The sequence below is a fragment of the Monodelphis domestica genome, chromosome 4 (genome assembly GCF_027887165.1).
Source record: "Monodelphis domestica isolate mMonDom1 chromosome 4, mMonDom1.pri, whole genome shotgun sequence".
Classification (NCBI taxonomy): Eukaryota; Metazoa; Chordata; class Mammalia; order Didelphimorphia; family Didelphidae; genus Monodelphis; species Monodelphis domestica.
In genome coordinates, this window is record NC_077230.1 from 239,714,264 (window position 1) to 239,730,899 (window position 16,636).

General features: G+C 37.9%; 1 protein-coding gene across 19 annotated transcripts in view; it reads right to left on the minus strand.

Annotated features, from left to right (window-relative positions):
- The window catches only part of NCAM1 (neural cell adhesion molecule 1), a 438,552-nt gene that overhangs the window by 67,327 nt on the left and 354,589 nt on the right, over nucleotides 1–16,636 (minus strand). For all 19 annotated transcript variants that reach the window (XM_007494803.3, XM_007494813.3, XM_056794385.1 and 16 more), the window contains exons 4-7: nucleotides 15,516–15,659; nucleotides 14,990–15,127; nucleotides 13,177–13,294; nucleotides 12,347–12,513 (exon numbers count right to left, since the gene is read on the minus strand). In XM_007494803.3, coding sequence (XP_007494865.1) covers nucleotides 12,347–12,513; nucleotides 13,177–13,294; nucleotides 14,990–15,127; nucleotides 15,516–15,659 — 567 coding nt within the window. The remainder of the gene's footprint in view (nucleotides 1–12,346; nucleotides 12,514–13,176; nucleotides 13,295–14,989; nucleotides 15,128–15,515; nucleotides 15,660–16,636) is intronic.

Here is a 16,636-nt window from a genome sequence, read left to right on the forward strand (position 1 = left end):
CTACCTTGGTATTTAAGGATCTAGCATTCCAAACACCTAATTGGATTTTTTCCCCTCTGTGAAACCTATTATTTTGGTTTCTGGAGACAGTAAGACAGGATAAGTTTCTGGCACTGAAAGAACATGAAACTTGGAGCTAGAGGTATAGGTTTTAGTCCTTACCTCTGAAACTAACTAGTTTTGTTGCCTTAGGAAAGTCACTTCAACTTTCTAGGACTCAGTTTCCTCATCTGGAAGAAGAAAGGGGTCAACTAGATGGTATTTAAGGTGTTTTCCCCTTTCCCTAATGTTCTCTAATTCTACATGAGATACATACAATATAATATACTGTGAATTTGATTTGGAAAAATAAGGATGCTTTGGTTCTTAAAATAAAAACAATCGGTAATATGGAGAGGAAATGAACATGACATTTTAGAGTCCATGATAAGATATAGAAGAACATGGCAGGCATTGTGGAACATGTAGCCTAGTCTTTAAGTAGACAGATTTTGTAAAAGTCTGAGGAAAGAAAATATGTATACTCCTTTGCCCTTGAAAGTCAGCTGAAGAAGGATAAAAAACTCTTATAAACACAATTTTTAAAATGAAGTTGTAGAAGACAGCTAGGTGGCCTAGGTTTAAGGTCCTAGGTTTAAATCTGGCTTCAGACACTTCTTAGCTGTGTGACTCTTGGCAAGTCACTTAACCCCCATTACTTAGTCTTTACTGCTTTTCTGCCTTGGAACCAATAAACAATATTATTGATTCTAAAATGGAAGTTAAGGATTAAAAAAAGACCTAGATGCAAATGATTCCTGCAAGAAAGAAATCAAGAAGACACCTATAGATATGCCTATAAGGAGAAATCTGCACTAGATTTTTTTTTTAAAGGTAAATACCAGATATGGAAGTGAGGGCAAATTATAGAGACAAAATACAAAAAATGCTACATTGCTAAAAACATTTCAGTCTTGTGAAAAATTCAAAAGGGGTTTTAAAAAAAGATTAGATTGTAGGCAAGAAGGGACATGCTTGCTGCTTCAGGTAGATAGGATTATGGGGAAAATAACTCATGAAAAAAGCAGAAATTAATTCCTATTTTGGTTTTCTTTTCCCCTTCTAGAGAATTATCTTCATAAAAAGAAGGATAAAACAACAACAAAAAATAGTTAAGGAAGAACTGAAATCCAAGGTAATTGAGCTGATGGTAAGAGAGCACCTGTCCTAAATGAGCTCAGCCCATCTGGCCTAAATGAGTTACATTCTTGGGTTCTGAAAAAAAAACTTGCCTATGAAGCATATAGAATATGGGAGAAATGCTTTGGAACTGGAGGCAAGCACATGGCCCAATTTTCAGAAGGGAAAGGAGAGTCTTCAAACTTACATCCAGGGGGGTGTCTGATGGTTTGGAGGAAAAAAATCTGGAAAAATTCTAGAATGGATGTAAATGTAACATTTTGCAAACTTTTTTTTTTTCAGAACTCTGAAATTACAAAAAGTAGTCAAGGGTCTCCATAAAGGAAAAAAGTTGTCCTGGCAGAAAATCAAACCTAGGAAACCAGTCAAATTTGCTGGATCTGTTGGAAGTACATAATCTGTGTGCTCATGTAATGTGGAAACTCATCAATCAGCCACCAATCAATAAGTATTTTAAAAGTGAGTACTATGTGCCAGGTATTGAGAATATGAAGAGAAAAATTAAAATAAAAATCCTTCCATGTGAGTGTTTTACATTCTTTGAGGGAAATTACATATATATATATATATATATATATATGTACATGTAAATTTCACAGGAGGAGGCAGACGGGAAACAATAAAGAAACATAAAATGTAACTATAATAAAAGAAGATAATTTCATAGGAGGAGGCAGTAGTAGGAAAGACCTTACATGGGAGAAGACATTGGAACTGAGCTTTGAAGGAAGCTAAGGATTCAGAGGTAAGTAGAGGAAGAGGTATGCTGGAGCCAGCTGTAATTGGCTTCTGAGGAATCATTGTTAAATTTTCATTGTGAGCATTTACACCTCAGAAACCAGCAATCACTATAAATCAGGGCTTGATTTATTGTTTTGTTGATTGTCTAGATTTAAAAGTGTGAGTGTATATATAAATTTTTTTCAGAGAGTCCAGCTGTTACAAATTTACCAGCCTAACCTTCTTTTACTCTATAAATACTGCTCAGGTGCAACAGGAATACACGGAAAGTCTCAACAATTGCACTGATCAACAGAGAGCTGGTGATGCAGGCAAATAATAACAATAATAATAAATGGTACTTATTGCTATTAGTGCCAAATTACCATTTGTACTTTAAGACTTACAAAGTGCTTTGCACCAATTTTCTCACCTGATCTTCATAACATCTCTGGATGGGGGAGAGGGAGCATGCATTCCAGTCAGGGATGAGGACAACTTCACAAAGAAAGAAGATATGTCATGTGTGGAGAACACCAAGGAGGCCAGTTGGGTTAAAATTTGGAAAGGTAACTTGGATCCAGATTCTGAAGGGATGTATCAGAGCAGTAAGGACTAGGCAATTGGGAATAAGTGACTTGCCCAGGATCACATAGTTAGGAAGTATCTGAGGCCAGATTTGAACCCAGGTCTTTCCATCTCTAGGCCTGTTGCTCTATCCATTGTGCTACCTAGCTGCTCTTCACATTTGATCTTAAAGGTAATAAATAGGAAGCTACTGAAGGTTTTTATGCAGGGAGCTGCATAATCACACCCTGCGCTTTAGGAATGTCATTTCAACAGGATAATAGTCAGAAAGTTACTGCAAAAGGTCAACCAAGATGTAATGAGAGTTTGAACCAGGGTGGAGGATATGTAAGTTGTGAGAAGGGAGAAAGATCTAGAAGGATCTAGAAGGAAACAAATGTGATAGACTATTTGGATGAGAAAAAGTAAATGGTCAAAGCTGATTCCAAGGTTCACAACTTATATGACAATCAGAGAAGGGCTGATTACAACTATGAGACCAAAAAGATCCTTTCTCAAGCTAATTATAGAACAGGTTCCAAAATGTAAAATGCAAAAATACAATTGATAGTTGGCATGTTTCAGAAGAAGGCATGTAAAATAAACTGTGATCATTTATGGTATTAGTGATATTTTTGACTCTCAATTTTTTTTGAACCAATGTCTATATTAAGGATAATTGAGTAAAATCAGGAAGTGTGAAGAGACAGGAAAGCAAGAGTGTTAATATTAATCAAGGCTCTGATGATGAAACAAACATCTGTAATTGTAGCTTGAGTAACAAATCACAAATATAAGAGAAATGCAAATATGATGAGAGGTCCCCCCAGGGTAGTTTTACTTCTGGTTATCCCAATGTACCATATGTGTTATGTTATCTAGTTTTTCAATAATAGTTCCTGGACTTACAAAGGCATTCATGAATAGAGCACAGCAAATTTATAAAGAAAAATCTTATTAAAAATGAAAATATGATGGAATGATTTCAAGATACACTGGCAAGATACAAGAAAATGAAAAGTAGTTATGTAACATCTTAGAATATGAATAATTTTCCCAATTATAAAAGGCTTATGGACAGCAAATAAGTATACCCTTCAAGGCAAGAGGGTTGTAATATTATTAGATCGGGGAAAATAGATCTGAAAAATTAAAGTGTTTTGATTCTTCAAAAAGTCCTTGTTATTTGATGTCAAAAGCAATTCACACTAAAACAACAATAAAGATTCTGAGTTGAAAGGAACTTCAGAGGTCATCTAGTCCAACTCCCTCATCTTACAACTGTGGAAACTGAGGCACAAGAAAATTAAGTGATTTGCCTAAGGTCACATGGGTAACAAATGGAAGGGCTGAGGTTCTGTTACTCCAGAGACAGTGCTTTGAGAGTCTAATTATTATTGAGAGTCCAAGTTTTGTTGAAGGTGTTACTACAAAGATCTGGGAATGAGTAGATGTTTGTGCATACTTACAATGGGGAATGACCATCATTAAAAGGCAACTAGGGGTTATCAAGAAAGCATGCCAGAGTGAAGCAATTTCCTTTTTTTGCATTTTACTAAACTAGTTGAGAAGATTAATGTAGATACAGCACGTCTGATTTTGGCAATGTAGTCAACAAAGTATCTTATGATATTTCTGTGGGCAAGGTGGAGAGATGTAAGCTAGTTCAGATTATTTAGTTAAATTCTGAACTTGCTGAATGATCAGATCTAGAGGGTCTTTAGTTCCATTTGGTTCTGTGTTTGTCATTTTTTAATTCAACATTTTTATTAGCAACTCAGAGGAAGTTGTAGCTGGTAGAGTCTATTAAACTGGGAGAATTCCTAATTAGTATGCTCGATGACAGATTTGGGATTCCAAAAGGAGATCAATGGTCTAGAATGATGGTACAAATTTAATTAGATGAAATTTATAGGGAAAAATGTAAAGTCCTATATTTGGGCTTAGAAAACAACTGTTTAAGCACAAAGCAGCTCAGATGTCAGTTTCCATTAAAAGGAATTGATGGAATTAAGTTCAGTAATAGTCAAGTGTATGACAGTTGCAATTGAAAAAGATAATTCAATCATAAGGCTACATAAATAGAAAAGCAGTGCTTATAATGAGGAAGCTAGAAGTCCTACAGAAGTCTAAGGCATGATGTTCAGTCTGGGATATTATACTTAGCATGGACATTTCCAATCTGGAGTTTTGCCAGAGAAGACCCACCAGAATGACAAGGGGACTCAATAGTGTGCCATTTGATGATACTGGTACCTGATGCAGAGAAGGTGTTAGGGACTTGATGGCAGGGTAAGTGGCAGGGAAAAGTAGGGAGAGGGTTAAACCTGTCCTGTTACCATCCTTTCGTTAGTCTATTGGATACATTGACAGCTGAAAATCATAAGAAGGAAAGGAATCACAGAATCTCAGGATTGGAAGGGGCCTCAAAGACTACCTAGTTAGTCCAGCCAAAACCTGAATAACAATTGACTCTATACAACATGCCTTAAAAGTAGTTATCAGCTATCCTTTAACTACAAATTTCTACTTAAGAGAGACAAAGTACCTCCTGAAGCATCTCGTATATTTTCCATCATATGAAGCCTCAATCTGTCTCTATACACTGTCCATCTATTCTTCATTGTTCTGTCTTCTGAATTCAAGTAGAACCAATATAATCTTTCTGCCATATGACATCCTCGAAGACACCTCATATCTTTGGAATAGCATCTTTCCTCCAGGGTATTCCTTCAAGTCTTTATTATATGACATGCTCTCAAGTCTTTTCCATCTTCTTGCTTGCCTTTCTTGCATTCCACCTTCCTGATGTCTTCCCTAAACTGTGGTGTCCATAACTGAGCAAAATATCTAGATGTGTCCTGACTCCCATGGAAATAGGGCAGTGGGACTATTGATTACCTAGTCCTGAACATCATACTTCCCTTATTGTAGACCTAAGACTGCATTGGCCCATTTGGCTTCCCCATCATAATCATGTTGACTTATATTGAATGGGAAGTTCACTAAAATCTTTAGAAAGTTTCTAGAAAACTCTCTGTTTAGTCACTCCTTTCCCCACACTTTGAGCTTGTGGAGTTGATTTACTTGAACCTCAGAGTAAGATTTTACATTTGTCCCTAAAAAATCCCCTCATTAGATTCATCACAACATTCAACATCCTAGATTTACAGCTGGAAGGAACCTTAGAGATCCTTTAGTCTAACTCTCTTGTTTTATAGATGGGGAAACTGAGGAGGTCTAGACAAGGCAAATTATTTTCCCTATCAAGTAGCTAGCAGGTGGAAAAAGCAAATTTTATGAAGCTAAATCAAGTATTATTTTGCTTGATCAAATGAGAAAATATTTGTAAAAATGCCCAGCACATAATAGGAGATATAGAAATGCCTTATCCCTTCTTCTTTGTTCTTTCTTCCCTTCTTACTGAACTATATACTTCAGCATGTTAACTGATCTTCCTAGCTTCATGTCAATTGCAAATTTGATGAACATGCCATGTACATCTTTATCTAGGTCATGAACAAAAATTTCAAACAGTATGTATTCAAAGTCAGATCCATGGGATATTCCTTTTAAAAAATCTTTCTAATCCCAGAGTCCACTTCATTTCCATCTCAGCAACCAGTTCTTCTTCACTGGTAAAAATCATCAGTAGATATAGAATCACCAGTAAAAGAAGAACCATAGGCAGAAATTTTCTTTTATGGTTCTCCCATATATTTAAAAAAATCCTCGTGTTACATTTTGGAATCAATACTAAATATTGGTTCCAAAGCAGAAGAGCAGTAAGAGCTAGGCAATTGAGGTTAAGTGACTTGCTCAGGGTCACATAGTTAAGAAGGGTCAGTCATATTTGAACCCAGGACATCTCATCTCTAGGCATGGTTCTTAATCCACTGAGCCACCTGGATACCCTGGTGCTCCCATCTTTTGAAGGATAAAATTATTTTCAGTCAAGTGAAGAAATTATTAGCTATATTGCTTTTATCAGAGAGTGAGAGGAAACTAGTTCCAGATAATTGAAGATGCCTATTGTATCATATCTTGGTTCTAGGCTGTGTCCCATTTCCCAACAATCTTTTTCATTCCTCCTTTCTGTCTACATGATCTATAAAACACTTCAACAGTAAATTTCTGTCAACAAAGATTTTTACCTAAATGTTCCTCATTGTGCTCCCTACTCTGGGACCCAGATTTCCTTATGTAGAGATATCTTCTTGATACATTATCATTCTATTCTTCCCCTTTACCTATATTGTTCATTTTGAGTAAGGTATATGCTTTTACATCCATATTTAAATAATATCTTTCATTCCCCCAATGTCTATTAAGTCAAACAAAGTCTTGGGACTGCATTAGGGAACTTTAGTTGACTTTGTTGTGACACTTCACTATCAACCCATTATCTTATTGAAAGGTCCTGAGTTTTTTTTTTTTTTGTTTTGTTTTGTTTTTTCATTTATTGGGCCTGGAGTCAGGAAGATCTCAGTTCAAATCTAGTCTCAGATAGGTAGTAACCTTGTGACTCAGAGTAAATCTCTTAACCTCTGCCCACCTTGGTAACCTCATTTGTAAAATGGAGAGGATAACAGCAGCTATCTCCCAGGATTATTGTGAGAATTAAATAAAATAATATTTGTTAAGTTGAAAGTTCTAAGTTTTTGTTATTAGCTAGGATAGCTCCTGGCATAGAAGTTTGACAGTTGCTTATTGACTGATTAGAATTGCAAATTTCCAGCAAATACAATTTTTAAAACAAGAGTTTTGGAGAGGGACCTTCATTTCTGGCTTAAAAGTCATTAATGTTAAATTTTAATTCCAAATCTCATTTTCAGACACTTTCCTAACAATTCACTTCTCCAATCTGCCTTTCTCTTCTGAAGCCTTGTCTTTCACTGGCAGTAGTGAAGTAGGTTTCAGTTTCTCAACCTTAAACTTTATACTCTTTAGTGATGCTTCTATGATTCCTTCTGGCAGTATCATTTCCACCAATGGGAATCACCAAAAGTTGGTAGTAGTCATTTGGTCTGATGAGTCTTGGAAGGTACTTTTTGGCTACGTGCCCTGGGAAGATGGTAGACCCCTCTCCTCTTAATGAGGCAGCTCTTTGTCAACTCCATATTATCTCTCAACAAGGAGTTCCCAATCATCACAACTTGTATTTTTCTGCCTCTGAACATTTAGCTGATGCCCTCTCATGGGATGGGCACCTGCAGATTCACCTCATCACATTCTTGGAGAATGAGCAGCTGCTTCACCCTCAGAAGGTCTGGCTCCCTCAACTTTCAATTACTTTGCTTCACACCAAGTGGGTCTCTTTAAAGCATAGGTCTGATCATGTCATCTTCTTATTTAATATACTCTAGTGGCTTCCTATTTAACTAACCTCCAGGATCAAAGATAAAATCCTCTACTTGACTTTTAAAGCACTTCATAATCTGGATCCTTCCTTCCTCTTACTCCTTAAACACACCAGTCTATTCTGAGAAGCAGTGACATTGGTCTCCTTGCTGTTCCTGGAACACCCCATCTTCTGACTGAGAATTTTAACTGGCTTGAGAGTCCCTTAGACCACACGGAGATCAAGTCAGTCAATACTTAAAGAAATTACTTCAGACTATTCATTAGAGGAATTAATACTGAAGTTGAAGCCTAAATATTTCAGCCATAGAATGAGAGGACAGGACTCATTGGAAAATACCTTGATTTAGGGAAAGATTGAAAGCAAGAGGTAAAGGGGAGGGCAAAGGATGAGAGGGATAGATTGGTGTCATGGAAACAAAGATTATGAACTTGTACAGATTTTGAGAAATAGAAGAGGATAGAAGGAAGGGCATGGGGTCACAAAGAATTAAACATGACAAAGACTGAACCATTACTATATCTTTAGTGCTATATTTTAGGTTAAATAATTCCCCCGTGTACAGAATGATCTCCCTTCTTTCTCTTCATCTCTGCCTCCTGGCTTCCCTGGCATTCTTCACATTTAAGCTAGAGTCTTACTTTCTTCAAGAAGCCTTTCCTGGTCTTCTTTAATCTTACTGCATTCTCTGTGAGATGATTGTCCCCATTTTATCCTCTACATGTCTCCTTTGCACATAATTGTATGAAAGTTGTCTTTTGTACTAATCTATGAGCTCTTTGAGAGCAAGGACTCCTTTCTTTGCCTCATTAGAGTTTAGCACAGTGCCTGGCACATAGCAAGTGCTTAATAAATGCTTGCTGACTTGGCATGTGTTTGGTTGTCCTCTTTCTTATCTCTGCCATATTCTTTCAACATCTTGACACAGGTCAGGGTTGATTTCTGACTCTTCAGATCTTTTTTCTTTGTTTTCCTATTATGGACAGGTATTTGGCAAGCCCCATTACCTCCTTTTTTAGTAGAAATGTTTGTCATAACTTTGAGAATAAATTGTAGTTAATGGACTTTGACAAAAAAATGTAAACTTTATGTAGGCTAACACTACATTCCCCCTTATCTCGATAGTCTCTGGAAAGAAGATGCAGGAAGAGAGAATATATTTTGTCCTCTCCTTCAGTGGAACCCTCATAGATAGGTCTCCCTAACAGGGTAATGAGAATGCAACCATCTTACCCACTGATCCTGAATACCTGCCCCAAAGTCCCTTTTACCTGTTATTCCTCTTGTTTAGTTCCCACTCATTTCTTCCTCCCTTCCCCACCTGACTCTATCACTAATCTGTGGCCCTACTGAAGTCTTTGATCTAAGAAACAGAATATGATCTGAGCCAGGAGAACATCTCAAGCCAATTGACAGGGCAGGTATGAAAGGGCATTGGCCACTGACATGTCAACTTGGAAATACAAATCTCACAGATTCATTACTTGTGGTGGTTATGGTCAAGAGTATCATTAGCACCATCACCTTGCTGACAAAGATCTATATACTCAATAGTTCTTTTTAATAGTTTTTTTTTCTTCAGTAGTACTGGATGACTGTGAGAGTTGGATTATAATGAAAACCCAGTGCCACAGAATCAATGTTTGTGAATTGTGGTGCTGGAGAAGACTTTTGAGAGCCCTTTGGCTAGTAAGGGGATCAAATCAGTCAACACATATAGAAATTAATTCAAACTCTTCCCCAGATGGACAAATACTGAAGCTGAAGCTTAAATACTTTGGCCACAGAATGAGAATATAGGACTCATTGGACAAGATACTAATGTTGGGAAAGATTGAAGGCAAAAGGGAAAAAGGGATGACAGAAGATGAGATGGATAGATAATGTAATGAAACAATGAACACATGATTAGACAGACTTTGAGAGATAGTGGAGTATGGAAAGTCCTGGAGTGCTATGGTCCACAAGGTCATTAAGAATTAGACACAACTGAACAACTGAACCATTACTATAACCTTAGTGCTACATTTTGGGTTAAATAAACTATTGTGGGCTGGCCAGGGAAACCAATTGCCATGTATAACACTGTTTCTATGGGAAAATGCATTCAGAATTCCAAACAGAGGATTTCCCTTTGTAAGCTGGGGACTGCCTGGATACAGTCCTGCCAATTGCCCAAAACAACATGGCAAAGGAGATAAAGTCCTGAATGAGGAGTGAGGGAATAAGGGTGACATTTCCATTTGGCTTGATGTTGTAGGCAAACCACTTAGCTTCTCTGTACATCAGCTTTGTAATCTGTGAAAATCAGGATTTTATTTCTTGCCCCTTTTACTGTATGAGGGTTCATGTACAAAAGAAAATTCTGGAAAAGTTATATGGATCGATTGTTATCTGAACAGCAAAGGTTATTATGTGTTTGTCTCCTATGTATCGTATTGTTTTAAAGCTATACTACTTTAGAATATAAGCAATAGCCCTAAAGGAAGATCTCTTTAAAATGTTTATATGTTTTGACTTAATCTCTCTTTGCCTGAACTTCCTCATTTTTAACATGGACATATGATATTTAATAATTAGTCAGCATTTATATAGCACTTTAATATTGGCAAATAATATTTCATTTTATCCTAGAACAACCCTGAGAGGCAGGTATTATTATTTTCCCCATTTTAAAGATGAGGAAACTGAGGAAGACATTAAGTAACTTTCCCAGGGTCATATAGATAGTAAGTAACTGAGGTCAAATTTGAACTCAGGTTTTCCTGATTTCAGAAAGTGCTTTTTATCCATTGCATGACTTCAATGCCATAAAAAGTTCAACACATACAGAAATTAATTCAAACTCTTCCCCGGATGGACAAATGCTGAAGCTGAAGCTTAAATACTTTGGCCACAGAATGAGAAGATAGGACTCATTGGAAAAGATCCTGATGTTGGGAAAGATTGAAGGAAAAAGGAAAAAAGGGATGACAGAAGATGAGATGGATAGATAATGTAATGAAACAATGAACACATGATTAGACAGACTTTGAGAGATAGTGGAGTATGGAAAGTCCTGGAGTGCATATCTTGGAAGGTTGTTGTGGGGGAAGCACTTTTTAAATGACAAAAATTTGAATTATTATTAACAATAATCATTAAGAAGATTAGTCTTTTTTCAAGGCTTAATATTATATTCTACAAATTCCCTGAGACCAGAGACTGTTTCATTTTTTTTTGTACCCTCAGCATCAAGTGCAGTGTTTGGTACACAGAAGGCTCTTAATAAATGCTTGTACATTAATTGAATAAAAGTGCATATAATAACTTGAACTGAAGATGTTTCTGAGTCTGGCTTGGTAGGTCTCATTTGTTACTAGTAGTAAATATTTGCTTAGGAACAATGGATTCCCAAAGTTCCTAAAAAGGCTTATTTTCATGCAGAAACTAATTATAAAATAGCTTTGAAGTCCTGTGTGGTTCCTGCAGCTCAAATTTAAAAAGAAAATTATTTTCCTGTACCTGTTTGTTGTTATATGCCATAGCGGCCAAGGACACTTGATCTTACATATGGCTAAACGGACTAACATCCTGACTGAGATCTGGCTAAGATTTTTAAGCTCATTGGTTTTTTTCCTCCCCCTACCCAGAAGGAAAGTGATGTAGTTTAAGATGAATAAAGTAGCTACTTTAATAGTAAGTGTTAACATGGTTTAGAAGAAATCAAGGTACTAAGATTTTTTTAAAAATTAAGTTTTTTCCCCCTGAAATATTTGTTCCTTTCTAAGATCATTTTTCTTATTCCTTTACTGAGTAAATCCTTTCTTTCCCCAGAGTAAAGAAAGGATATATACGCTGTAAAATATGTATATGAGTTTGTTGTCTCCCCCCTTGCAAAGGTCAAATTCAGGCCCTCAATTAATGAAGTTTTCTTACAATTTTGAATATAAGATAGTGATGGCCCCTGACCTTTGCCTAGTCACAGGCTATAATGCAGTTCCCCATGCATTGCTAATAAAATTTCCCATTTTGCAGATGTAAAAATTAAGGCTCAGAGAGTTTCTGTGGCTTGCTCGGGGTTAAGCAGTTGGTTAGCTGCAGATCCTGGAAGGAAGCCAGTCTTTTAACTCAGTCTGGTGCTCTTAATGACATCGGAGCTTCTCTCACTCCTTCCCATATGATTATTCCATATATACGGGAGGGGCAAGCATGGGAAGAAAGCACATGGTTACGAGCAGGGAGTAGGGAATAATAATGATAATTATAGCAAACATTTATATGGAGCTTTCCGTGTGCCAGTGTGCTAAGTATGTTACAGTGATTATCTCATTTCATACTCCCAACAACCCTAGGAGGTAGATGTTGTTATTATCCCCATTTTATAGATGGAAAAGTGGAGGCAAACAGGACTGAAGTGACTTGCCAAGAGTTAAAAAGCTAGTAAGTCTGAGGCCAGATCTGAACTCAGGTCCTCCTGACTCCAGACCCTGCACCCTGCACTCAGAGCAGTGACACTGAAACCCTGTCTACACTTACCAAAGACTTTCAGTTGGATGGAAGCATCTTGCTCCCCTGCTTTGTTCTCAGCAATGCAGACATACTCTGCTTCATCATTCTTATCCACACTCTTGATGGTCAGTTCAGAGCTATCTTCATTGAAACTATACTTGTCATCTTCCTCTATTTCAATCTGTTCTCCATCTCTATAGGACACAAAAGCATACAGTGAGTTAAAAAAATTTTTGGCAACAAACTTAAGATGAAATCTTCCTGTTCTTCATAAAATGCAGTCCTAGCTAGGGAGGCTATGCACCTTGCTCGATGAAAAGGCTGAGTTGTATTTCCTCTTATATTCTGCTTTCTATTCCTATGATCCCCTATTTTTTCTCAGGAGATGACCCTTTCATCGTCCAAAAATAGGCTACAAGGTTTCAGTTTCCTTCCAAGTCATAACATTTAAGGAACCCAACTGAACGTACACAGGGAAAGGGCATCCTCTTCTGCATGAAGCCTTTCTGGATCCCCCATCCTACTGGTGTCTTCCCTCCTAAGCTACCTTGAATTGAACTATTTTTGCATCCATTTGTATTCATTCACTTTCTATTTCTGCTGCACAAATTTGTCTGTGTCCCTGTTATCTCCCCCATGAGAATGTAACCTTGTGGCAAGAATTTTTTCTGTACCAGTATCCCTGGCTATGCCTGGCACATATAGGTTGGCATTCTTTGGATGCCTGTGATGCTTCGGTACCCTAATCTTCAGTGTTGCATTCCTGCTAAAATGCTCAAATGGAGGAGCGGTAACATTCTCTTCTTCACTTGTCTTCCACAAACCCCAAGCTACATGACGTGACACACTTTTCTTACTTTGTCCAACTCATAGTGGGTTCCGGAAAACCTTTTGCCTCACACATCAGTAAGACTGACTGGCCAAGGTTTGCTGTTGCATTCACTGTGCTCTGCCTGGCCTGGACAGTGGGTGGCACTGAAAGAGAATGAGATATTTTGGGGTTAGCTATGAAAGAAATGGATCAATCGAGCACAGATATTTTCTGTCCCCTGGATGTTTACATACATGGGCATTATGTCCTATATTCTAGTCATGAGAGAAGCAGTGTGGCTTCGAGCCAGGAAAACCTGAGTTCAAGTCTCACTCCTGACACATTCTGGTTCTGTGATCTTGGTGAAATTGCTTTACATTTCAATGCTTTTCTAAACAGCTCTCCTAAGATCTTAGGCTACAGATAGGGTGCTCACCTGCATTAGTAAGGGAATTCCTCATTTAGGAGTTCCCTGTCCCAATGGAATCTCATATATAGTCTCTAAACCTGTTCTATTCCAGCCATACTAGTCTCTTTTCCATCCCATGATTTTGTGCTTCTCTTCTCTTACCCACTCACTTTCTTATTCACGCTCTTTCCCTTTCCTGGAATGGATTGCATTTCTTATTCCCCATTCACTGCCTGTCAGCAGAGGTATTCTGTCCTTCAAGGCTCTATGTATGAGCAACCTTCTTTGTGAAGCATTTCTGGACCCCAACTGAAAAAGCCTTCTCTCCTTTCAAATTTCTCACAGCATTCTGGCTGCTCAGATTTCTCTGTACTTTTCAAATCTCTCTTGTGTAAATCTTTTGCATCCATACCATCCCTCCCTCCTGCATGGATCATAAGTTCCTTGAGAGCAAAGTCTGTGTTGTACTCATCACCACATCACCAGTGCCTGCCTGGCACAGTACCTTGCACTGGATAATGATAACTAGTGTTTACATAGCACTTACTATGTCTCAGGCACTATGCTAAGCACTTTATAATTATCTGATTTGATTCTCTGGAAGTAAATGCTGTTATCATCATTTTACAGGTGAGGCAAATAGGGTTCAAATGACATCCCCAAGGCCACATAGGTAGAAGTATCAAGGGCTGGTTTTGAATTTAGGACTTCCTGACTCCAGGTCCTGCTCTCTCTCCACTGTACCACCTAGCTGCCTAGCAAATATTGATAGCCAAAAATAAACATGCTAATCAAGAGATGTTATCTAAATTCCCCTGGGGTTTTCCATAAACCATACTGTGTAGGAGCATCTCTTACCGAAGGAAGGAATTTTGTAGGGAGAAGGTTTCAGGAGAAATATATTACAAGTCAAAATAATTCAAGCTTGATTTACTTATTTTTTTAGTACCAACATTATAATTTCCTGTAAACATCTTGTAAATGTCATATCGATTCTATGGGTGTGTTTATTTGACACTGCAAATTAAGATTAATAAGCCCTTGGGCCATGATTCTGACAATTCTGGAGCCTGATTTGATAAAAATGTTTTCTTAGACCTTAGAACCAAGGGGACTGATTTCACCATTATTATAATAGCAAGAGTAATGATGAAGAAAAAATTTGTGATTTAGCATGAGCAAAGCTTCCAGGGCTCAGCTCTAGGACAAGCAAGGGAATACAATTACAGCACAAGAGCTCCACAATTTAGGCAAGACACAAAAATGAGTGTAGCTGTGGAAGGCATTGAAGTTTATGGTGGAAACATTCTGGATGAACTGGATGTGAGAATGTGTAAGGTTTTTGTTGTTATTCATGTATTTTTGCAGATAATAAAGGAGATAGGAAAGAATAAGGCTATAGGAATTAAGATGAGCTGTGAATGGGGATAGAGAGAGCAGATCATCTCACCATTTACAATGACTTGAATATCCTTGAAGTTGATCTCTCCGCGGGCCAAGATCCGGCCCTCACAACGATATGTCCCCTCATCTGACTTCTTGATTCCCCGGATCTGCAGGTAGTTGTTGGACAGGACTATGAATCTGACTAGAAGAGACAAGAGGAAGGTTCACCCAAGGATAACTCAGAGAGCTTTATCATCTTCAGACACTTACTCAACCCTTTCTCTTCCCTTTGATATTCTTAGGGCAGGATAATTAATTTGACTTAAGGAAATGTGTCCCCTTTTGCTCCACACTAAGGAAGCAACACCATTAATAACAACAAAATCTTTCATTACTAGGGAAAGTAAAGGTCCCTCAATTTGTAAGTTTCATGTGTAAATTTGCCCAGGATTTGGTAAATCATATGGACTTGGAACTATGGAATTAGCATTTGGCCAGTATAATAACTCATAGACTGAGAACAGCTGACAAAATGTTGGGCACTTGGTGGCCCACTGAGAAAAAGAACTGCTGGGAAACAAGTGTCTCACCGTCTTTTTTTAGGATGACATCTCGGCCTTTATGTTTCCAAATGATGGTGGGAGGCAGTGAGCTGACCACATCACATACAATCACGGCATCTTCTCCCTCCCTGAACTCCTGAGGAGTTGGTGCATTCTTGAACATGAGTTTCTCTGAAAATTAGCAGAGGAGGATAAATAGCTATGTCCCCCACTTGCCACTGGAAGAAGAGACTTTTCACCTGTACTCTCTGGTAACGAGGCCTATGCTGAAGGACCTGTAGCCTTCAAGAAAGTCTGGGTTCTCAAATAGACTCCAACAAGTGGAACTCGCACTATAGATAAGAGATTATATGCTTACATAGCAACACCTGCCTATATAGAATACAGAATGAGTCTGAAAACTTTGCCTTCAATTCATGACAGTCTAGAGACTAATAAGGTACAAGGAGATGATCTGGTCTCAGAAGCAATCACTCAATATGTACTTGATGGCTGATTGATTGATCTACTTGGACTCTCTGAGGAGGGATCTTGGGAGGGAAAATAAGATTTTTCAGCAAGAGAATTAAGGAACATCAAAAAAGTCCTAGTCATGGCGGAGAATGACAAAGAGAAGCAATGTTGTCTTCTCTCTTTTTGTCTATTGTCTCATTATATGCCTCAACTCGTAAAAATAATCAATTCTCTCTTCTCCCTTATCATCCACTGTCCTCTAATTTCCTACAGCACAGAATTCTGATGAAGGAACAGAGGAAAAGCAGGCTCATTGGAAACAATACTGGCATCAAACACTGTGGCAATCAATGCTGTTCCATTAGTTGTCCCCCTCAGGTCAGTGGGACAGATATACCAATAGCTGGATAATAAGATGACAGCCCCAAACAAGGTTTCTCACAGAATGAGAACCATCCTCTCTGAATAGCAGAGTTCAAAAATCATTCCGTACTCTAAAGAGTCCATCAGGTTCCTGGGAGAATAAAGCGAGAAGGGTCAAACCTGGATTATGGAACATTAACTGGGCCACATGAGACAAAGTCCTGGATCCAGTGGCTGGGAGTGTCCTTAATATTTTTCTGGGAACTAACTGGGTGAATTGAGAGATACAGGGTAAATAGGAATTAGTTCTAACCAGTGCCTGATAGTGACTC